The sequence below is a fragment of the Nesoenas mayeri genome, assembly GCF_963082525.1.
Source record: "Nesoenas mayeri genome assembly, chromosome: 17".
Classification (NCBI taxonomy): domain Eukaryota; kingdom Metazoa; phylum Chordata; class Aves; order Columbiformes; family Columbidae; genus Nesoenas; species Nesoenas mayeri.
The window spans coordinates 2,466,189-2,490,965 of NC_137565.1; the positions used below are offsets into that span (position 1 = coordinate 2,466,189).

Below are 24,777 nucleotides of genomic sequence, written 5' to 3' on the forward strand. Positions count from 1 at the left end.
CCTGTCTGAACATATTTTCCATATTTCAACTACTGTCACATATACGGTACAGAACCTGGAGTAGCAATTCTTCTTCTTTGCTATAGGATGATGTCATACTACGATGGGCAGCACTCAGGTGTCTTCTTTAAAACCCCACCATGTTGCCAATGTCCACTAGTTGATAACTCAGGAACTATAAGACATCAATAACAGGTATACATTAGTAAAAAACCACCAGAGAAAACCATGTGATGTGCTTCAGGGATGTCATGTTGCCATTTAATTTGCTTTGGGAAAGTGACCACAGTGACTGCCCGGAGTCCTGCAGCACTCAGAAACTGCTGCTTAAGCCACCCCCTTTGGCCATGTGCGTGCTCATGTTGCATGTGATTATTGTCACTTGCAAAGTGATTATTATGGCACAGAAAAGTTAAAGGGTGAGTTAGAAATGTAACAAACGTCCATGGTGATGTGCAGTGTGTGTAAAATGCCATTGTATTTGTAAACAGCAAGCATCCGACCCAGGGCTGCAGCCAATGGACCCCACGTTTGCAAGCCTCCCACACCACCCACTCAGAGAGACTATCCAGAGACTATTTTTTCTAACTGAAATATAATGACAAAATACTGTCACCGAGAACTGACATATGGCTAATCATTAATGTGGCTCCCAAGGGGGTATCACGGGTGTATTGGCCAGTGTCACAAGGATCATCGCTATATATTAACATTAATTTTTCCAAAGGGTAGTTATTTCAAACTGCCTAAGTCTGAATCCACTGACAACAGAGAACTATACATGCAGCCAACAAAAAAAACCCAAAATATGGTGATTATTTCAATGAATACTGAAACAATGAATAAGCTATAACTTTCCTATTCATAACAGAAGAACTGTGCTCCTCTTCAGCAATGTTGAAGCCAATATGAATTGTGTTAATACAGGAATATGTCTTTCAACAAAAATTTACATCACTGTTTTGAAAAGGAATTGCAAAGTAGTTTCTCATGGGAAACTTTTATTTCCCTCCCTTTTAATTTCAATGAGGACACTTTTTTCTTTCATGAAAATAGCACTTGAGCTTTTGGAGAGGAGGGGAATTAGGAATAATGTTTTCATTCACTACGGAATACTTTTCTTGGACAATGCAGTGAGATAGAAGACATGCACATGTCATCATGGAAACACAGAGCAAGAGGAGTTTTCCTCGCAAGATTTTCTCTCCGTAGCCAGCTGTTCATGTCAGATGGAGACACCCTTTTCTCTTCGGATCCTATAAAGCCTCAGCTGCCAAAAGCAAAGAGCAAACTCAGGGCGCCTGGACTAGAAACAGTGTTTTAGTAATTAAATAGCCCTTTCCTCTCCAGTCAGCGCTGTACCAGTATCCCAGGAGGTGCTGGGGAGCACTGGGTTACTGGAGATGCCATCATTTGCCTGTGCTGGAATAGGGGCTCTTCAGGACATTAACAGCCTTCTTAAAAATGCACTTTGAACAACCATATTCTCTGCGACCTTGATGTATTATTTTTTTCTCCACACTCTCTCTCTTGTTCCTCTGCTGCTGCGTTTTTGCAGCTCTGTGCTGTAAGTGCCTTTTTCACCTCAGAGACACCTGCATTTTCCAGGGAAGATATACTGGTCCCTGAGGTGCGGCTGATGCATCACCGCGCTCGGCTTGTAAAGCGGCGTGGGCTCCTCTGGGATACAGGGTGCTTTGTACATGTCAGTTGTGATTCAGTGAAACTTGCTCCCATCTGAACCTACTGTATCAATCAGAGAAGCAACGTAATTAATTATGACTGGGCTGCACAAAAGTTGCACACATCAGAACGGAGGGCCCTGGCGTTGCTCGTGCTGATGGGAGGCACGAGGATGAGCAAGATGAATAGTGACACTGCCATGAACTGTGCCTGACTGCTGTCTTCTCCTGCCATCCATCATCATCACCACATGCTGGGTGGGAAGGGGAAGCGGTTCGCAAAAGAAGGGTCAGAGCAGTGCAAATCTTTCATACATCTCTATTTTCCTCTCTTCGGAAAGCGGCTTAAATTTTGTTTGAGCTGTTGGCAGTGGATGCAGAACATCAACACAGAAATGACAGGAGACCCCTCCCCTCGGAAAAGAGAGGTTATTTGTCAAGCCATGTAAAGCATTTTAATTACAATTCGTATAACATATATAAATAAATATTACATTCTTTCAGTCTACAATGCATACTAGGCATATCTTGTTAAAATGTCCATCTATGTTACTGGGTGGCAGGACTGACTTTGTCCAAGTAAAAAAACCAAACTACTGAGTTTAGTAATAAAAAACAAAAGAAATACATGGGTAAAGACAGGACAATGCAAGTGCTTCCAGCTAACAGTCAGGACATAATACTGCTTTCCAAAAGGCTAGATATACCATCTTCCTTTCAGTTACAAAAGCCTGTGGATGACAGTGGTTTCCTCATGGCATAGATTTCAACCTGCATCCTCTATCAGTGTAAACTGGCGCTGAGTCAACACGGTTCTGCCGGCTCACACAACAACTCTATGACTCTTGTATTTGCTTCAGATTTATTATTGGTTTTGTATTTTTCTATTCAAAACATCAGCTTTACAATCTAGTCTAAAATTTTCAGCCTTACCTGGTCCAATGGCAAAAAAAAAATCTATAAAATACCTCTAGTTATTTCTTGATTTTGCTTCAGCAATATTTCCCTCCCTCCCAACAGTCTGTCCAGAGGCCAGCTCTCCCAGCACAAGGAAATCAAAGTTTGGGGACAATCAATGTCTTTCTGTCCATTCTTGTAGCTTTCAGAGCTTGACGAGAGCTGCTGACACTGGCATAAACAGAGAATTACAGAACAAAACCATGAATTCACGGACTTGGCAAAAAAACCCCCAAATCCAGGCTGTACATATTTGGCCTGTGATGGCGTCAGTTCCAGGTACACATGAAATGCACCAGTGGGGCATCAGTTACTGCTAAAAGCTAAAATAAAACAGCACCTCCATCCCTTGGTGAAACACGGGAACTTTGGTTGTGGAAATTTAAAACAAACAACTAAAGAAACAATCCAAAGCTGAAAGTAAAATGAATACTTTTCCCAAACAGAACGTATTTCTAGCTAGGGTGAAACAACGGAGGCTTCGGCTTTCAGAACAGACATCACATGGAAATTATCCGTCAATACTTATCCCTTGAATTTTATAAACGACAGGACATTTATAGCTAACTTAGAAACAAAATGATCTTGGTCCACTGTGAACTTAGTGAATTGAAAATCTTCCTGGCTTTAAGATATTTAAAAGAAAAATACAAGAGGGAAAATTATTCTGTTTCAACTTACAAGACAAACGAAAAAATAAAAATAGCAGGTAATTTCTTTCTCCTTCATATGCAATACCAAAGACACACCTTCACATGAAGGAATGAAAAGAAACAGCTCCAGTAACTATCTAAAAAGTCTCCTTGTGGGTCATATGTCCATAACTGTGATGTTTTATTAGAAATACACACAAGTTGTTTGTGTCTCGCTTATTCTTTTCATGCTCTTATATCCTCTCTTTCATTTTTACAAATATTTTTGGTACTTTGAAACATTACTATCATTACTGTTTGTATGACCCATAAAGCAAATTTTCACCACCTCATTTTGCCCAGTTCATCATACTGGTCAGACCATTTCCTTGTTCCTTTCTGCTATTTGTATTCTGCTTTCTAAATCCATGAGTAGCAGAATAACTGCTGGAAAAAACAAAACAAACTGAGAAACAAAAACAAACCGTGGACAGTTTGGCAAATTTCTTTCCCTGATTATAAAAACTGCCTCACCATTTCTCCTGGTGATTCCTTCCCCTCCCCTTCTTCTGTCCCAATATATACTGTAGAACTGAAGGCATCAAGGTGTGGTTAAACCCAAAAAAACAGCGAGGAGCTACACTTTGTCTTTGAACTTCTCCATGTAGTTTCGTATCTCTTTGGAGTCCCCCAGGTCCATATCCTGGCACACCCACTTAATGTCATCGTCATTGCTACTTAAGATTGAGTTGACAGTAGGACAACCATCATCGGGTGGGATGGTAGTGAATGTCGTGAATTTTACCCGCTTCCTTTTAGATGTCGGTGAATGTAAAGGTTCAGATTTCTGTTCCTTTCCGAGCTTGCCCCCTGAGTCAGCGCTCCTGTGAACCTGGCTCTGAATGTTCTTCTGAGCGCTGCCGTTGAGGAGCTGGTTGCTCTCCTCGCAACCCGAGCCCCGGTCGATAATAGTTGTGTGCTCGTCCTGCTGAGGTGAGATGTCTGCTGTGTTCTCCAGCAGTTCTGCTTCATTTCCCAGCCAGACCCAGTCATGGGAATGAGTCATGGTGGCCTGTCCCTCCACCAGAACCTGCTTGTGACGGTACTTCAGTGCAAATGTTGCACAGTTTATTAGGAAGACTAGAATTGCCAGGCAGAAGACCCCGAGCAGAGCGTACATCCCAATCTCCAAATCGCTAAGGCCCCTAGGTGTCTGCACCAGGTCATTTTCCTCCATGCCCCCATCGCCTTTTGGGAGGTCTACTTGAGCAGGGAAGTTGGTGAAGTCTATAGGAATGTTCTGCAGCTGGCTATCGTCCGAGAGTTTGCCACCATCCAGCCTATTGTTTTTAATGACTTTATTTTTTATTACAGATTTTGCTGTGGTGCCGACTTTCCTGATGGCACCTTCCTCTCGCTCTGCTGAAGAGCTACCATAATATCGTCCATCCTGGCCATACCGGTCCTGATCCGACGCTTTGTGCCGCCGGTCACTGGCGTGGTTTTCAATCTCATCAGCATCATAATCTCCACCTGTATCCGAGTCTGCATCATTCTGGCCAAACTTGACTTTGATGTTGCCATTCCCCACAGCCAGGACACTTTTCCTCTTGGACTTTTGGCAGGCTTCAGAAATCATCATGTCCACCTTGATTAACGTGCCCTGACCTTCACCTTCTGCTGCCACAACTGGCCATTCTAAGGCTGCGTTCTGGTGGATGGAGACAACAGCTTCATCTAATGACACAGCAGAAAGGGAGAAGTCCTTGGGGTCATAAATGTCCAGCGGAGTAACAGAGCTGTCACTGAACTGAATCCAGGTGCTTACTACAGCTTCCTGAAAGGAGAGGGATATGGTTAAAGACAGGGTCTTAAATAAAACAGCTCAGCCCATTGCAGCTCATCAATCTCTCAGCTCTGAATGGCAGCAGGAGGAAATGGAAGACAATGGCTCTGCACTGCACTTAAAGCAAACCAAGCTTCAACTGACGGGGTAGAAAATTGGTCACATTTTTCACTAAAGGTTCCACTGTTATCCTTTCTGCAAATGATTTGCAAAAGAACATATAAAATAATTGATATGAGATGTCCGTAATACCGAAGTCCCCATTAACAAGCTACAATTTACATGATTTATAAAGAAAGTCATTTCTGTCATACAAAAGCTGAAAGAGACAAACCAGAAAAATTACTAGAGGCACTTGAACACGTATTTTCCTCATGTTTCCCATACACAGATGTTACAGGGAGCTGTCAAATTAAACAAGGCATAGGTATCTTAGCAGGAATAAGGAGCTACCACAGTATCTTGGAAATGGTTGGAGCAGAAGGTTCACCTGAAAGAAAAAGACTCACAGAACAATTGCCATTTTGCTAGAGAAAGGTTTAAGTATAGCACACTTTATCCTTGAGATAATTAAAAAGTCCACTGCGTTTCTACATCAAGGAGAGGAGGATGGGGATTCTGGTCTGATTGCTACAATAAAAATCCAAATGGCCTGGATTTAATTGGAGCGTCTTTGTTCTCTGCAGGTAGCACTGTTAGGATTCATCATTAGAAGCAAATACAAAGCTAGAGGTCAGCTCTTCGCCATTTGAAATCCCATCCAGATGACATAGATATTTACTTCTCCACGTCTCAGTAGCTTTCTTTGCGGGAGATTTCTTTGTTTTTATGTCTGTCCTGTTCCGCCAGCAGACGTGCAGGCAGATTGTCATCCTGCAACTTCACACAAAACCAAAGCTCTTGCCTTCCCACACCTAAACTGCAAACAGCCCTAATACCTTTACACTCACGTACATCGGGACAACTGGGCTGAAAATCACCATCAGGGAAAAACATTGCCACCCTGTTAACGTCCAGTCATAATGCAAATTTACAGCCTAATATGGTTTTCAATTGGCTACAATTTGTTACGCTATGGTTATAAACACAGGGACTTGCCACCCTTCTAGTTAAATGCAAAGCTTTTCAATGAAAGCAGCAAGGGGCATTTAGCTGTGCACAAGGTTGGTCTACACTAAATATTTGATTTCCAAAGTGCTATCAGCAAGTGCTTGAGGGACTGGCAGGAGAAAAATGTGGTGGCACAACAGGAAAGATGGCAAAGTTCTCGGTGATTCAAATGCACTGCGTAAGGAAATGAAACCAGCCGATCCTTCATTAGAGAAACAACCTGAAATGGCTGAGCAGACAGAAACACAAAGCTGCAGGGCACAGCTTAAATTTATATCATAGAAAACTTCAGTAGAGCAAACCCAGACGTGGGAAAGTAAAGGATTTTTTAATGGATATGTGTAGAGAGATAAAGATGCAGCTCCTGCGGCAATTCAACACCCTGTTGCCCTCCTGCCTAAACCAGGAGATCAGCCCTGCGTACCATGGGGAGCTCTGCAAGATTCGCTGACTTTTCATCAACCTATGGAAAGCAAAACCACCAGCATCATTTCAAGCCTATATCGCAACAGGCTTGACATTGTCTGCCCGCAGTGCTCTCGTTCGGAGAGCAGAATGAGAAAATAAGCACAGAATATCGTAGAGTTAAGGTTGGAAATTACGAGGTCTGTGCCTCCTCCCAGCTCCGCTGGGGACTCCCAGGGTTCCACAACTCTACAAAAAGATTGACATTACTAAACCCTTTCTGCATTCTGTAACAGCCAAACACAACATACCTCATGGTGCAGAGCCCCAGACCTGATTACAGCCCTTGCTATGCAATTAGGCTTTCTTGGTGGTAAATAGCACCTCTGAGGGATCTGGGGTCTCTGCCTGGACACTGGACTGGAACACATATATTCTCCTTTCCTGTCTTCTTCAAGATATTTACATCCCTGTTTGATTTTCTTACCTTGTCTCCTTTCTGCTTTAACAGCCCTCAGGCACCTTTCAGGTTAAGAGGTATCCAGCATGGAAAAATGTAGCCCAAATGGCTCGAATTGGACAAAGTGGTAAGCAACTTCAAAATAACTTGTATTCTTTACACTATTTCTCCACTATTCTGCCTTCCTGCTTTTATGAAGCAGAAACAGAGAAAAATGAAATCTCAGTCAGCCAAAATTTCCAGGCACACACGTGATTTACTATAGATAACAGAGCTCTGCAAGAGCTTGGCCATTATTTTCAACCAGCATTGAGGTTTTTTGTTTCCAAGAGACCTTTATTTCTTAGGAAGAACCAATTTATTATTATTATTTCTTTTACAATACAGCACAACATTGTCATGCTTGTACTATGGACAGTAGTAATTAAAAGGGAAAGAAAACAAATGAAAGAGGGACAAGATCTCAAATCCTGCCAAAGTATATTGTATCAGCCCAAAAACTCTATTTGGCACCAGATCATCTCCTTTCATTCACGTTGTTAAAGGAAGGCTGAAGGCAGGTAAAGGAAGAGAATTCTCCACATGATTATAAATTCTGAAAAGCTAAAAAAAAAAGAAAGAAAAAAGAAATGATTTAGTATCCTGTCCTTCAAAGAGCTGTTTCTGCAAATCTGATGTGCCGCATCAATAAATCCCCTCTGAGTCTCTGACAGGGTTCTCCAATTACCATCAGCTGATGAAGATGGATTGGAGCCTTCTTACCTACAAAGTTGCTGCCCCTAGTCTGATGCCCTCAACACTGAAGTGACAAATGCTTGTGTTCATTAATTATCAAGCATAAACAAATAGTTTGAGGGATTATTGGGCTCTCCAATCTTTCTTTCCTCCACTTTTCCTGTTTCACATACACACGGACACACACACACACACGTACTCGATTGCACGCTCAGAACAAACGAACGATGAAGAAACTGCTTCCCACAACCAGTGTTGATTATCAAATATTATGCTTATTAAAAACTTTCTTTATCAAGACACGCTTTGTCTATATTTCCCCTTGTGCCTCTGCTGTTCTCTTCCTCCATTCCAGGTACCACTACACATTAGACCAGCTCTTCTTGATCTGCTGCAGTTCCACCACCTTTCCTGGCCCTGAGTTACTTTGCTGCTTTTCAGTCCAAAGATGCCACTTAATAAGTCTTTCTGCATAAATTCGCAGTTTGCTTTTTTTCTGAGTACTTTTATCTCTCTTGTTATCCATTTGTTACCTTTAGGTGGGTAAAATAAAGGGGATATTACCAGAGTACAGAAGTAATACGGCACTAATAGAAAGCAACAGTCCCCAAGGAGCTCTGTATTGCCTGACCTGGAACACTTCAAATTCTGCCGTACGAGTCAGCACAAACACTATTGTTTGCTGGCTATGGCTGTTCCACCCAGATAAAACAAGGAGGTTCATACTCCAAAAGGCAACCCGACTGCACAAAGCAGAGCTGGGTGGGAAGCTCAGCCCATCACACAGAGACTGAGTCCCACTGCGCTGGGAGCTGCACGAGTTGCCACAGTGATGATTATTTTGCTCTCTAAAGCATCATCCAGCATTCGAATGTCTGCTTATCTTAGGATGTTCCACTGAGCTCATCTGCAGCATCACAGTCGTCGAGTTTGTACAGTGTTCTTCAAAGCTTCCCCAAAACACTGGGGCCAGCTTGGTACCAGGGCATGCTACCCTGTATTCTTCAAGCAAAACACAGGGGAGTAAAGTGTGTGGGACTGGCTGTGTTTTAGAGAGTTCTGCTGCTTAGAAACACAGATGTGAGGACTGATCAGTATATTTGATTTTATTCCATGCCTAGAATAAAGAGCTCTTTTAATGGCCTTGATTCACTAAAGCACAAATAAAAGTATTTGTGAATAAACCCTCAATTGCTGGGGTCAGCTGTGATAGTCCTGGAGTGTGGCGGGACACCAAAGGGAAGAAATGGATGGCTCTGCAAAAAATAAATACATCCCTCCCTCATAAAAAGGCAAGGGAATACTGTTCTCAGCAGCTTCTATTAGACCAGCTCTGATTGTTTTATCTGGGGACCTGAATGCTGATATGGGTTTCCCTAGCAATTTTATCACATGAAATATCAAAGTATTATAGATGCATTTATTTTTAAGCCTGTGGCTTGTGTAGTAAAAATTAGGCTTGATCACTATGATGTGGAATGAAAGGCAGCCAAGACTCAGATCTTAATTCAAACCATGCATTCCCCTACTGTGTATTTCTTTCTCTCCTTTCTGTCCAATCTGCTCATGCGACACTCCTTTCCAGTGGGAATTTGCTTGTATTTGCAAGGGAAGAATCCAGATTCTTATCTAACAATACATACTTTCTCCCTTTCCCATGCTGCTTAATTCCCTTGTCATACTTGTGAGCCATTACATCGTGCTGTCAGTTTAAAGAAGGTATAAACACAATTTAAGTGTAATTTATACTGCCAGAATGGGGTAATGAATCCATACCTTAAAAATACTCCTAATATCAGTTATGTCAGTGAACTCCCAGAACTAGTTTGTATGAAGGACATAAGTTAAACCAGGCCAGTGCCATGTCAATCCAACAGGCAGGGACGTGCAAGCAACTCCAGCTTGTTGCCCCAACTCTCCCATTTCAGTTCATTAGCCCACATGCAGTACCCTACAGCGATGAAAAGCTATGATATGACTGTGAGTTTCCCTGCAGAGCCAGCTGAAATTTAAGAGTCCTTGAAGCTCACTCAGATCAGAAGACACTCAAACACTGTAGGTTTTTCTTTTATCTACATTTTGGAGACGCCTCTAAGACAGCAGTGTTGATTTTAACAGCCATCAGCAAGCCAAGTGGAACAGCTTTCCTACCTGAGCAGATGGCCACTACAAATAGACTGCTCACAGCTACGGTTTGCAATCTTTCAGAAGATATTCCGACTTTGATATTTAAAAATTGGGCAATCTGCATTTATTTTTAGGCACCTAAACCATTCATCTGCTTCGCAGTGCCAGTGAGCTCCTCATTGATTTTTACAGAAAGGAAGTATGGGCTCGGCATGCCTCAAGGTCACCTCAGGTAATTAGTTGCCCAACTATAGCCAAAGATATTTAACTTAAGGTATATAAAAAAAAAGCTTATCTTCTTTAGATTGCTAAATATTTGGAGAAACTGCCAACTTTTCAGGACTCTTGTTTTGGTTACTTTGTGCTACTTACGCAGACATGGTGCAGTTATTATAATCAAGGAACTAATTTAGTCATTATATTCATTGAAATAAAGTCATCGCAAAACTACTGAATTCATTCCTATGATATTGAAAGATCTGTAATAGCAGAGAACAAACGACTGGTTTATAGGATGGTGGTATAAAGTGAGTTTCCCAGTAAGTGGAATTAGCTCAGGCCTCTGGGATGCTGCCCAAGTGTCCCGGTGATTCAGGACCGTGCTCAGGATCCACACTGACCAGGACCACAAACCCTCACGGTGCCTGAGCAGGAACTGACCTCCCCAAATTCCCCAAAGCAAGGGGTGATGTTCCCAGCAAAGCCGTCGGGAAGTGGGTGGGACACTTCTCCTGGTGAAGAGGAGGTGGTGGGAAGACAAGCAGAAGCGACGGGGATGGGCAGGCTCCAGCCTAGAGCTGCTGGGAGGAGAAGCAGAGACTCCATGGGACTCACAAGAACACGCTGCTCTGTGTCTGCAGGAAACCGGGACACAAGACGCTGTGCACAGGAGTGGGAAAAACTGACTAGCTGGGGATTGCTATTAAGCAACTAGACTTCCTAGGGTGTTCCAGATCCAAGTGCAGAGAAGGTTCTCCACTGCCTTCTAACAGAGTCTAGGTCCTGCTGCTGTTTTTCCCAGGTGGAGTCTGGGGAAGAAACATTAGATTTCAAACTTCTTTTGCTAAGAAAAAGGTGCTTGATGTTGTCTTGTTTCTTGTTTTCCAGTTGGTATCTTCAGTGAGCATGATGCACTAGTACTGTCTGTAAGAAGGGACCAGAGGGACAGCAGCATCCCAGCATCCCAGCAGCAGAAGGCTCTGCTCAGAGCCAGAGCCTCGCGTGCCCAGCCACTGCTGTGCCCGAAACGTGCCGCTCTGAGGCAACGCAAATTCTCTTACGAAAGAACATCAGCTTCAACAAAACATTTCAAAACAAACCACGTTTACACATTTCCACTCCTTTGTATTATTTCATAACTTGCCACCTGTAGTGACACCATATCATATTGCCATGCCACAATACAATAGGAGATGTCCTGCTGTGCACTACTGAAATGCCCTGCCATAATATGCCATAACCTGATGTTGATAAATATCTTTGCATACTCAGGACAGATCACCTATAAATCTGACAAGTTGACAATATATCTGTGCAACCTTTCCAGATTCACAAGCTCTTTTATCTGCAATCAAAGCCATGATTTTTCCAACGATGCTGTAGGACAAATGGTGCTCTGTCCTACATAACAGAATTGGGTTAGGCATGCTTTAGCTTTGCTTTTACCGTCTTTGTCTGAAGGCAATATGTCAGACACGGCTTCTAAGCCCTGGAGAAGGCTATAAATGGGTTAATGACATAAGATTCTTATGTTTACAGGATGCAGTAAATGGAACAGATGGGCAGCATGTCCTTCTAGGTTGGACGTTTTCCTGTCACTAAGTTATAAAACAATCTAAATTATTTTTATGTTCCAGAAAATTAGGTAGCAATAATGACGAAAATGGGCCATAAAACTTGAGATCTCTCCCTATCTGTGCAAGATGAAATACAGTTTCTGTGAGAGGAGCAGCAGTGGACAGAGTTAATTGCATGGTCCCCAGTTCCACTCTTCAAATCAACTGACTGAAAGAACAATGAACATACAGTGTGTTCCACTGCTACTGACCCTGGATTTTAGTTTGTTCCAGAGCAACTGTTTGTCTCGATCTGCTGCTATTCTCCAATCTTCTTTTCTATTTTATAGCTCTTCAAAATATTAAAGTGTTGTGACACACCAAGCTCTGTGGTTTCTGGCTTGGCAAAAAAGGATCACTGTACAAAGACTGCCTGTGTTGTGAACATAACAGATGTTGCATCGTTTAAATAAAGGGTATTAAAAATATAAATTAGATGAACTTCAGTGTAGTCAGAACTTTTACTGCAGATTAAGTCCATATTTGAAGGTAAGGAATGAGAAGCAGATTCCAGAGTACCTCTAGACCAAAGCAACTGACATGGACAGGTACTACAGCCATACTTTAAAGCCTAATTTCTAAACTTGTTATGAATTATCATCTGTACCTCACATTGATAAAACACTGTCCCATCCCAAAAGGCAACAACAGTAAATATGGAGTGCACACTACCTGCTTAGGAGTATGAAGCAGCTCCTGGGCAATGGTTGTGGCCACAATAGCCCGACTAGTTGCTGCGCTTGGCTGCAGGACGAGCGACAGCCCAGCCACCAGCTGGACCCCCAGGTCTGTTATGGTCACTTTGTCATCCAGCACAGTCACTGTCTTCTCTGCCAGGATGGAGTCAGACAGAGGAGACAAAACCTTTGGAGAAACACAAAAAAATCAACTTAGGAAAAGGCTGATCAATTAAAATAACCTTTCTTAAGGTCATCATCCTTTCTTGTCTCCAAAGCTTTATGCATAGAAACGAAATGGCAGAGCACACTGAAAAGGCAGTCTGATTTCATTAGCAGGGCAGGAAAAACATTCAGCACAGAGGTTATGGCTGAGCACACTGCATCCAATACTGACAGCTCTACTACCTCACTTGTGTTATTTACATTATTTCACTAGAAGAGCTGATCCAAACCTTTCTTCCCCTGTTATTCTGTGTTCCAGTATGGAAGAGCTTATCAGACTTACTTCCCAACTATTTGAGAGAGAGCTTAGTAACATCTAGCATTTGTCCTTCACTTCTCTAATTGGAAATTCTGATTTCTCTTTTTTTTCTGTTTCTGATGGAACATCAAGGTAGCAAGATATCCTTCCCTTTAATGCAACTAAAGGCTATACTGCTATCTTCAGTGAACTAGGGATATCTAGTTCTTATTCATACTTTCTCCTCCACCTTCCTTATCTCATATGTACAGCCTAGATTAGCTATATCCACTCTGTGCACTGGTTTAGTCAGGATTCGGCTGCGGCAGAACTGGAATGTGGTGTTGGCCACTTGTGCCTTTCAGGGTTATTAACCAGGTTGTACATTTTTTTTCCTTAATTAATGGTTAAATAAGTCAAAAGAAACTTGGCACAATCCAAAGATCTGTGTCTCCAAAAGTCAGAATGGCGACCATGAGCTGACTTGTGGCAACCCGAATCCATGGGGGCAAGAGCTCTGGCTCCTCACTGGGCCTGGAAGTGCTGCCTGTCCTGAAGATCCCTGTCATTGGGTTAATGCTGCGTGTCACCCTCTAGAGGCTCACAGGAATGTAATGGGAAATTATCCTGTTTCAAGTTAGCAGAGCGCTGTTCTGGATTTATGCCCACACGCAGGTTCTCTATGGGAATGGCAGAATGTGGGATTCCCAAGCACTGTACCTGCATCGTTGTCATTCCTACTTCTCGCCCGATCAAAATCCTGCCTTCCTGGAGCTTGGCAACGTGAGGATCCTCCAGTTTCATAAAATCCATCACCAGGTCTGTAATGTCAAACTGCCAGTCTGAGCCCAGCAGGTAGCTCAGCTGGCCCCAAGGGCTGGAATCCTCAGCTACAAACTGCGTGAGGACTCGCACCATGGCGTGCTGGTACTGCAGGGTGCACCCTCTTCCTCTTCGCTCATCTTCATCCTCATCATCGCTGTCTCTGGTGGGTCTTTTTCATTAAAAAAATGAAGCACAAAGAAATGTTTTCAAGAATATTAGTGAAGATTAACGTTGGAGTGCTAATGGAGAGTAACCCCCTCAAAAAGCAGCCCTCCCGCTTGTTGTGTCGGGACCGTTGCTGATTCATGGCTGCCCAGCATGATGAACGGACTGTGGCGCTTCTGCATCTGACATGTCTGAGCAGCTACTCTGCAAGTGGACCTCACAGAGCACCACACCGTACTCTGTTGCCCACACACACACAAAGCTGGGCATTCCAGTCCTGCTGTTCCTCAGGGAAAGATGCTGCATTTTGGGTGCAGCTGCTGCAGCTGTTCTTGCTGAGAGTTAAAATCAACTCCATTCATTTTACAGAAACACCCAAGAAATTTAGCAATTCAAACCCACCTTTTGTTGGAGACAATGGGGACACGCCAGCCTTTTATTTGGCTGAGTTCTGTGTCCGAGATGTCGATCTGAAGGGGCAGGCGGGGAACCCAGACTGTGATTTGCAGAGGAGCGCTAAGGTACTGATACGTGAAGTTCACAAGCGCGTTCACCTTGCCTTTCATTTCTTTGCCATTGACAAAAACATAGTCACATCTGTCAGACACCTAAGCGGGGGGAAGAGAGAAAAAGAGAAGAAAAAGTAATCACTGTGACAAAACAAGCTCAAAGTGCAACCCTGGCATCTCAAAACCAAAAACAAACAAAAAAGGCTCCCTTCTCTCTATGCATGTTAATGATAGCCTTTTACAAAGGGAGCAGCTGAACACAAAAATCCTCCATTGGCTCAGGAGGCATAATTATGCTGGAGATGCCTAAAGACTGGATAGTATTGATGAAGCTGGTGGCTGATTTTTGGTTTGTTATGCCACTTGCAGATCACAGCGCTGGGGAATTTATAACGAGCGAGGCTCCTTCACAGCTTGGTCAAGAGGAACCCAATGAACCCATACAGGTCCCAGTGGAATCAAGTAGCAAATCCAAGCCTTGCCCTGCTGAGTGATGCTGCTTTTGGTCTTCAAGACAAAGCTGGCTCCGGAGTGCATTTCATCCACCAAACAGTAACAGAAGTCTCCTTATTTCCTCCACAATAAACATTATCTGTTTATAAATGTTTACATTTTGATTAAAGCTGTAAAGTATTTTTAAACACTGCAGTAGATTTTTCATTAACATGTAAATGCTGTCCTGAAATATAAGCAAGCATTATCATAGTCATGTAAGAGTTATATCAGTAATCACTTCTTTAATCAATGTTGTAATTTACAGACCATTGAGTTTTCTCATTTATTACATTACTGAGTAGTAGTGATAAAATCACTCCTGAATATATAAATCATTAAGAGGGATGCAGATAGTATGAAGTGACTGCACGTGATAAAGTCATTGTCATATCTATTCCTAAAGGTGTCATAAATGTCTGGGGAAATCCTGCGGCACATTAATCATACATTAAGTGGCTAGCAACAGGAGCTGTTACATTACTAAATGAGCTGGTATGTCTGCAGAAATTAACAGTAAACCCAGCAGATCCCTTCAATTCCTACTCTTGCTCCATCCCATCAGAATTCTATTTCATCACCCATAATGAGCATCGTTAGCGGCGGCAATGTGTCTCCCTACCTGAACATATATTTATATTATCATCTGCTCCCTTCTATCCCCACTCCCATTCCCAATACCATTTTATTCAAATGAGGATTATCAGCTGGAAATGCTCATGTCCCCAGGCTAATCAAACAGATGGATGCTCTCTGTGACCACAGACACAGGAGCTAAATTGTTCCCAGTTTGACGTGCGCATCCCGCTGCATCCTCTGTCAGGTTTAGGCACTGCTCACATTCTGGCAAAATATCTGATGGTAGGATTGCAAAAGGAAACTTCAGAGAACATAATGCAAGCATTTCTATGACTCATTCCCTAAGAGGGTTATGCAGTAACTGGGCTGTGCTGACTGAAAACGGTACCACATACTACAACACCAGACCCATGTGTCTGTTTAGGTTTCTGCCTCAGACCATCTAAGCCAGGTTTAAAAGTCTGAAGGTGGCAGAGATTTCACCTTACCACCATGAATGGTATGCCCTGATTTTACATATATGAACGTGAACAGCAATCCAGAAAGGGGTGTAAACAACACAAGTCAGGGAGCCTTGCTCAGCAATGGTCAGAGACCTGGGGCACAGAGACGTGGAGCACAGAACAACTGCTCGAGCCAAATGGGAAGCAGTGAGTGTGCCCAGAGAGAAGACCCCGTGTCTGCAACATCTGACGAAGCAGCTTCAGAGGCTGTTCTTTCTTTAGCCCTATCTTCCTTTGAGCAGAAGCTTTTGGGAGGCATATCAATAAGACCTAATTTAATTCTGCTTGGAGCAGCAGCCATTGCCATCCAGAAACTGATTCCATCCTATTCATTTCTATGGAGTTGATCTCAGAAACAAATGAAGGAACGTTCTGAGCTAGTTGTACAAGATCCTTATTTATGCACATAGTAAAACACAAGCACATGATGGTAAAAATTTCTGATAACATACTCAGCTTCAGAGTGACCAGGTCTGGTCTAGATGTAGGATTGAATAATATCTAAAGCCCAGTGCTGTCAGTAACAAAACAAATGCGACTGTCAGGAAAAAAACCGCGGTAACAATAGTAGCAAACCTGCAATTCCTAAATGGTTCTGGGCTGAGATCCAATCTCCATCTGTATTTGCAGAGCTGCTATATGCTTTCATGGGTATGCAACAAACAAATGGCTAAACAAATATACACAGCATCCTAAGGAGGTGGCTGCTGTAGCTACCACGGAGCCTTTAAATTGCTACAGGATATTTATTACTGGACGTGCATCAGCAATAGTGGCAGCTCTTTATGAGTTGCATTGAGAAAAACATTACTCTTTTCACCACGTACAAGCATTGCTAATGTCCTTACACATGCTCTTTGTTCTGCTCCTGAATTTCTGATAAAGAGGTTGCACACACCGAGTACAGGAGGAGAAAAGCTTATATTGTATTACATTATTGTATGCATTTTAACTATTGTGTTTTCAAGTATCCATTCTTGAAGCAACACTGATCACTTCTGACAAAGAAAGGCAATAGAGTTCCCAACTAGCGCTATACAGAGGATGAAAGGGAGAAGGGAATGGTATCTCAGTGTCTGATTGATAATGCATGTGTGTTCTCCAGCCGTACAGGATTAAGGATAGACCTTCTCAAGAAATATTCGGCTAGAGCCATTCCATAGTCTGCAGCTGCTGTAAGCCACACATCTCAGGTAAGCTTCGCTATAGCAGGCTGAGCAGAATGACACCAAGTGGGTTCGCTTGCTTTGTCCTTCTCTCACACAGTGTCACTTAAAAAAACGAACAAAAAGGATTTCCCAGCCTCAGAACAAATCCAGATGTACCGATTCTGCTGCAATTCACAACATCAGCAAGTTTGTGTAAGGTCTGATTTGCTAAGCAGACGCCCACCCCCCCTACAGAAGAAACAGTCAGGGGTTATGTGGTACAACGACAGAGTCCCTTAGCTCAGATTAACTCGGGTGGAAATAACATCACAGTCAACCTGTTCGTGGAGCTCTCCAAAGCAGAACTGGCGTTAGGGAGGTTCCTTTTCCCTGATTTCCTGCAGCAGAGATTCAGGCACAGGTTCCAGAAATCCTCATTTCCCCGCAGGGTTTGGATGCTTCTGGAAGCTCCTGCCCACCGGCGTCTACGGAATTTTCTAGTAGAGGCTGCAGACTGTCAACAGTGACCTGTCTCTCATCTTCTCTGGTATTTCTGCTTCTACTACAAAAGCATTTTCCCTCTGAAAGTGCTTTTTATCTTTGGCATCAGAAGTGAGAGATGATGAGGGGAAAGCCTGCTTAGCCACCCCCTTCAAGTGATTGTTTTTTTCCCATTCTGTGTAGCAGATCAGCAAGAAGTTTTGCATTTTAAAGAGCTTTCTGATGCTATTTCAGTAGTTTGACTCATTAAGCTGCATTCAGCTACTTTCCCCCAATTTCTTTTTTCTATTTCTCTAACTTCTCTCTCCAGATTAAAACTAAAGTGAAGATGCTGGGCAGCAAAAGGCAGGGCTAAGCACAATTCCCTAGAGCTTTCTTCTTTGTCTTTCTTTTTACTGGCATTATATTTTTGTGTCCTTTTGTAACAAAGGCCACTGCCTTTCCAAGTGACTTGGATAGATTCTCTCTGCAACAAATCACATTTTATTGACTCGACGGGGAAAAAACTACTACCTGGAAATCAAGAGAGAGTCACCCCTGAATCATCACCTATGGCACGATATGACTTTGTGATCTGGGGAGTGAATGTATCTGGTAATGAACAGCTTAGCTGCAGTGAATATTAAGGAGATTCCCAGCCCTGTTACCAGTTGAATGTGAAACCTCTACGTTTTCCTTTCCTCACTCCTTTCAGATTAAGGTCTCGATCCCACGATGAGCTCTGTATTGCAGAGCTGCAAGAAGGGAGCGTGAGCTGCCTGGAGTCACCATGAAGGATGTGACAATGTCCAGCCTTGGCCTCTGCAGCCACTGAGGGGCTGTTGACCCTTCTGTGAGAATATCCCCGTTTTGCTGGGTTAAATTCCAGTACAGATTGCTGCAAAATCTTCAATCAATTACTGACAGAGGAAGATAGTTTACAAATGATATTTCATGTCAACTATACACTATCTTTCAAAAGATGATGAACTCAAACCACTCTTTGGTTTCATATCTGTTGTACACAGGAGGGAAAAGTACAACTGTAAGACCTAAAATGGAATGAGTGGTGCTGACTCTGTGAGCCCAGTCTAAGCTTGTTTATGGTCCTGCTGATTTTTCACCTCTGGAGACATCAGCCCATTCCAACAGGTCTCTGGAGGACAGTTCTGAAGGACAAAAAGAGAAGTTTTTAACACAGCATTCCTATGAGGTTTATGAACACTGCAAATTTGTGAGGCATTTGTCCATTTTCTAGGTAGATGTCTGTGTGGCTTTCCCTTAATTAAACACCCTGAGGTTTAAAAAGGCTCAGAACCTTAAGGCTGAACAGAAATGAGATGATAATGGTAGATGTCCTGCTTGTATTCACCAGGTTCAGAATCTTGTATTTCAGTGTGTAAACCCATTTGCCCATTTCTGTTATACTAATGTAAATGTTGTTAAAATATTCAGAGGTTACATAAATGTTTAAATATTTATGAAAGCACTTCCATGAGAAAAATGATTTTTCTAGTATCTCTTAAAGGAATTTCAATTTCAACAAAAAAAATCACAGGATAATTAGTAAAGTATAGTGATGTTCAGCACTTTTCAAATATACGACGCTCCTCGTATTTCAGCTCAGTATCACATACCAGAAGGGCAATTGAAGCTCATGGAGGTCAAGCTTTGTGAACAAAGCGATTCACTCCATTAAGGAGCACAGAGCACCAGAATGACTTATCCACGGAAAATACTGACACTTACATAATATACAGAAAATATGAGACGGTAATAATCATTCCACAAGCTTTTTGGACAATCCTTTAGAATTTTGTAATATTCATGTCCTTGCTATAGAATTTCTTCTAAGGTTTGTTTTAATAACATACTCTGTAGAAAGGCAATTATCCTTTATTAAATTCTAGAGGTTTTGAGAGACTCTGTATAGCTCTCTAGCCTTGATTCCAATTAAACACTATGGTTTTATACATAAAGGAAATCCCGTGCTACATGAACATTAGGTAATGGCAACTGCTCCATAAGAAGGATTTCAATGCCTGGCTGCGTAATCCTGAATAATCAACAACCTACTACTGGAAAACGGAACCTGTCTCAAGGCCCACACGATTCATTTTTTCATGTTAAACTGTTTAAGTCTGAAAAGAGCTAAAGCTTCAGACTTGAGCTCTTTTATAATCTCTGGAATTATATTTACAGCTTTGTGACACTGTGAGAGCAGCCTTTAAAATGGAAGTGTCCATTAAAGGTGTTGCTAATTGCTAGTGTGACTCTATTGCCAGAGCCAGCCCTCGGTCCCGAGACGCTGAGCTCAGCTCCAGTTGTAGGCGATGGGAAATGCAGGAATGCAGACTTAACACTGATAAGATTGCCATCTTAATAAATGAAAAGCTTGACTTTTCACATTATGTGCAAGAAAACCATGAAAATGGTTTCACCCGTGACCCACCAAAAGAAAAGCATTGAATTAGTTTCTTGAAATGGTTCAGGAATTATTACTCCCATTCTGGAAGCCATGATGAGGGAGCAGGGCAGGTATTACACTGTAATAACTGATTTAAGCCTCTTTGCTTGCTGTATCTCTTAAAACAGTTTTCAACTTGTGCGCTGGTGCTGCTCTGTGTTATAAACAGCTGCCGCATTCCCAACATGGTTTCAATCCTGGCGATGGGTCCTCAGGCAAAGTTCCCAGCAACCTGTGCTAATGACACAGGGATCGAGCCCCGGGAGCCGAAGAAGAGGAGAACTTTGTAAAACTAGGGCCATAGTTTAAAAGCAATTTGGACTGTCCCTGTTGAGAAGGGTCTGTGTTTTTAGTATCAGCAGCCAGATTAGCAAAATCAAGTAGAAACCCCCCAAAGCTAGAGAGCATTTCTTAGGGAAAAGGCTGTACATTATCTAATCTCATTACAAAGATTTTGCTGGCAGCATTGCAGAGCAGAAGCAGTACATTTAACTAACTAAATATCATTCACTATGACAGAACTGAGAGAATAAAAGGGGCACAAAATGCCAGCTGAGACTGGAGGGCATCTATTTGCTCCCAAATGACCAGCTTTTGAAGCTGAACTGTAGCTGCACTGAGCCACAGGAGCTCTCTGCAGCAGCATTACCACGTAAAACAAAATCTGTCTTGTTTTGTGCACTTTCGAGTCAAGTAATTTCTGAAAATGGGTCTGAACAGAGAGTTCGGCTCCTACTCACTAGGGAGATGCCAGACTATATATGCAGCATGGCCCCAAATATCCTGCTTGGCAAAGCAGGATCACAGGGTGAATGCAGGGACTTTGAATTCCAGCTACACATTTTGAACAGGAGTTGTGCATTTGAGAACACCACAATGCGGGCCATTTTCTAACTTCATGTATATCTACAATATAGAAATTCAGAATGTGTAAATTACAGCTATTGGCAGAAAAGGAAAGGAGAAAAGAACCATAATTTCTTCTGACTGTATTACGCAAAAAGGTCTGGAGAAAACTGCTTAACGTCCCATCACACCTATAGCTGTCACAAGACTAATGTTATTTCTCCCATTTACTGTCCTGGTCTTGATCTTGCAGCTTGGAAGACGATTTTGAAGCACTTTCTGGAGTGGTGGACTTGAACAATATAACATCTGCCATGAAAGCTCCACATATTGCTGCCCTATATGCCATGTTTTCATCTGACAGACAAGCGTGGTAAAGCTTCATTTTTCTAAAGCTCCTCTGAAGTCCTTCTGTATGTATATTGACCCCAGTAAATCACAGGACTATGAGAAGTATGGAGGAGGGCAATTAGAAGACATTTATGTATCTCTTATGAATATGTCCATCTGTCGGCTTCCTTACTGGCAAATGGGGACGTTCCTGCATGTTGTGTTACACGGCACCTAGACTGGCCTTTCAACTGAACAGATTCACAAATGAACAGCAGACATTTCAACGTTTGTGTCTATTTAGTAAGAATTAATTTCAATTCATAAACATTTCACTCAACCTAAACCCCCCTAGCCAGATTTAACGCTCTGTCTGGATTTTAGCTCATAACAGAAATGCCTAATATCTTTGCAGTGGCCTTCACCTGCGGTTAATGTCACCCTCTACTCATCAGTTCCAATGAAACCAAGAGCCCACGGTTCATTATCAACCACTAAGGGACTTCTTAAAAGTCAGATTCCTGTTTCTGCTCCCAGTGACAACAGCAACACCCGCGTTCCTGGAAAATGGAACATTCTAGATGTAAAAACAAAACAAACAAACAAAAAACCCCAAGCCCTTTTTCCTTTATGATGAGATGATAAAACCTTTCTGTTCAAAGCATTTCACTGAATTCTAACGAGCTGTATGTTCCAGAGCAGTTAGCACTCATGCCACAGATGCATTGCTCTAGAGATTCTGCATACATTTCTAAATATACAGAAGATAGTTTCTCTGTTCATCTGAGCAATTTCAAAGCACTTCTGAAGAGAAAGAAATTACACCTGACAAATGTTTCCAGTCGATTCCAATAACCAATGTGTGTTAGCCTCCAGTTATTTGTTTCACTTCAACTTCAGACTGGCTTGACAGGGACGCTTCTAGAAGCAACTTAAACATGTTTCAATAGTGCAAACAGGCTCCATTTTAAGAATCCCTTTCAGTGGAGATACATTATTTCTGTAGAAAAGCAGAGCACAGCAGGGTCCCAAGTGCTAATCAAAGGACACGGTGCTTTCAGAAAACCTCCTTTCCAAACAAATTGTTGGAGAACTGCAATAGTCCAGCCTGTACTGCAATTTCTGTAAGAACACTCTCTTTTTTTGTAAGATTTGGGAACATCATTTCTTTTGCTCGATATGCTCCAAACCTATAAAACCCAGAAGTCATATTTGCAGAGGGATTTTTACTTGGGAAGTCACTGTGCTGTCATTTTCTGTGCATCATCTGGTGATATGTAACAAATGCCCATCAGATATGTATTTTTTTGCCTGACCCGAGTCTTCCTCTGAATGGAAGAACTTAACACTTGTCATTTTTGCTGTTGGAAAGAAGAAATGCCCATGGGGCTGGAATTATTTGGTGAAACTTTGTAAGCTGTTTGAGCAAGATGACTAATCTAGGTGATCACAGCAGTCCTGTTCTGTATGCTATTCTGTATGTTTTCTTACTCGGGAATGTGGTTTCCAACAAGGTTATAATCAGGATGATTCCTAAACTAAATTCCAGCTTCCACTTTGATTTGTAGCTAGGTGGCTACCTTAGGAAAAAGGTTAAGAGGGATTCTTTGAGATTAAAAACTCTGCAAAGCATCTGATATATGGGAGCACTTCAAGCTCCAGCAAACCGGAGAGATTTGTTTGGCTCTGGAGGATCCACTGACAGCAGAAAACTTTCTGTACAAGTCTTCTGGAATTGTTTCATTAGTTTAAAGTATGACTATTTTTCCCACCTACTCGGTTACTGGTATAATTTCTACATAAATTCAGCAATAGTGCAGCAAACTGTTGGATTCTCCAAGTTCACAGGAGTTTTATTGCTTTCCATGAACCTACAAACTGAAGTGCCTGTAATGTATAACGCTGCGGCATTACATCCAAGAGAGCTGATAGCATATTAAAGACACCTAAAGAGTATCATCACAAATCCCACTGCACTATATGCTGTAACATCGCATAATGTAATAAATTCCCTATATGAAAATGCTTACAGACCAAGGGTAAAATCCCCCCTGTTCAAAGACCACGCACCATGAAAGTCCTTGTGTGGGAAGTGCAAGGGGATCCATGCAGAGCACAACTGTGAATTTCCTTCAGGGCTTTAACTACATATTCACAGCAGAAATAGCTGTGTTGCCTTAAGATAATACAACCTCACTGGTGTCTGTTGCTGTGTGACATTAAGCTGCTAGTGTTAAATTGATGGACTGGTCTTGTGAATGCTTTCTAGGCACTGCTGTGCAGAAGCTGGTTGTTAATTCAAAACAGCTCTCAGCAGCATGTGAAGTCGAGCAGGATGACATCGCGTTGCAGTTGCTGGGGAACATTCTTCCCATCCATTCCACTGATGCAGCTGTGGAGGTGATAATCACAGCTGGAAAGGTGATGAGAAACATCTGGAGAGGCAGTGCTAACATCAGAGCTGGCTTTGCAGGCAAGGAACTCTGTGCACAGAGGACTGAGGTGACATTACAAAGTCATTATAAAATCAGGACACGCATAAAAACACTGAAATTCTACTTAAACCTGGTGTGTTGGCTGTACTGTTGCCCCTTACCCTCTCTCTCTTCCTAAAAATTCCCCTCCTTATTCTTCTGAAACAGTAGCACCATTAATTTGTAGGAGTTGATTTAGTGCTTGTTCCCAGGCTATTATCCTTTTGTGTGTAAAAAGACATGAAATTTTAGAACCAATACATGGCAAGAACTTACTTTAATGACGTCTTCATCAGAGGATTTGCACTCAACCGACTCCGAGATGTCTGTCACAGCGCTGCTCTCCTCTATGGACACCACTTTGATGGGCACTGCCACTGTTTTCCCTGTGAGAATCGCTGTGTTCAGAATTTCCGTGTCCTGTACACAAAACAAAGCACAGGGCTGCTCAGAGACAGCTCAGGAGATTTCCAAAAGGCTCCAGCTCTTCAACTGGAGTTATACTCAAGAAAGACGCATCAGTTCTCAGCGGTGAACGGTCTGACCTCATCTTCAAATAGGTGCAACTTAGTAAAACGCAGTAAAGCCCCGGTTATATTTTACCTGCTAAATAAACACAGCTGCATCGCAGACTGTTAAATAGTGAGCAAAATGACTGCAGCACAATTCAGTCCAGGCAGGCACACATCACAGGTAGGACCTAACTTTAAGTGTGGGGCTTTTCCCAATATATACCTTCCAAAACATGAGCTCAGAGTTTTTACTGAACTGGATTTGATTGGCAATGTTTGGGATAGGATGTAAGAGCCTCGAGAGTAAAAATAATGGGCTTAGATTCAAAGAACACTGCAAAGACAGGGCCTCTCTGTGAACTTGCTATCTGGAATGGTTTCAAGAGTGTTTTAATTTCTTTTGATATGGCCAATGAAGCAATGTAAGGAATCCAGAAGGAGTTAGTGGTGCTATTAACTGCAGGCAAAATAACAAGGAAATCTGAAGTTTGAACTTGGGTCATGGCATATAAAAGCCT

The 24,777-nt window shown here is 42.3% G+C and overlaps 1 protein-coding gene across 2 annotated transcripts in view; it reads right to left on the minus strand.

Moving 5' to 3' along the window:
- Positions 1–3,908: 3,908 nt before the first annotated feature.
- TMEM132C (transmembrane protein 132C) overlaps positions 3,909–24,777 on the minus strand; it is a gene marked incomplete at both ends in the record, with an annotated part of 160,905 nt that continues 140,036 nt past the window's right edge. For both annotated transcript variants that reach the window (XM_080355361.1, XM_080355362.1), the window contains 5 exons: positions 3,909–5,108; positions 12,462–12,653; positions 13,650–13,923; positions 14,322–14,527; positions 24,024–24,167. In XM_080355361.1, the coding sequence (XP_080211487.1) occupies positions 3,909–5,108; positions 12,462–12,653; positions 13,650–13,923; positions 14,322–14,527; positions 24,024–24,167 (2,016 nt within the window). The remainder of the gene's footprint in view (positions 5,109–12,461; positions 12,654–13,649; positions 13,924–14,321; positions 14,528–24,023; positions 24,168–24,777) is intronic.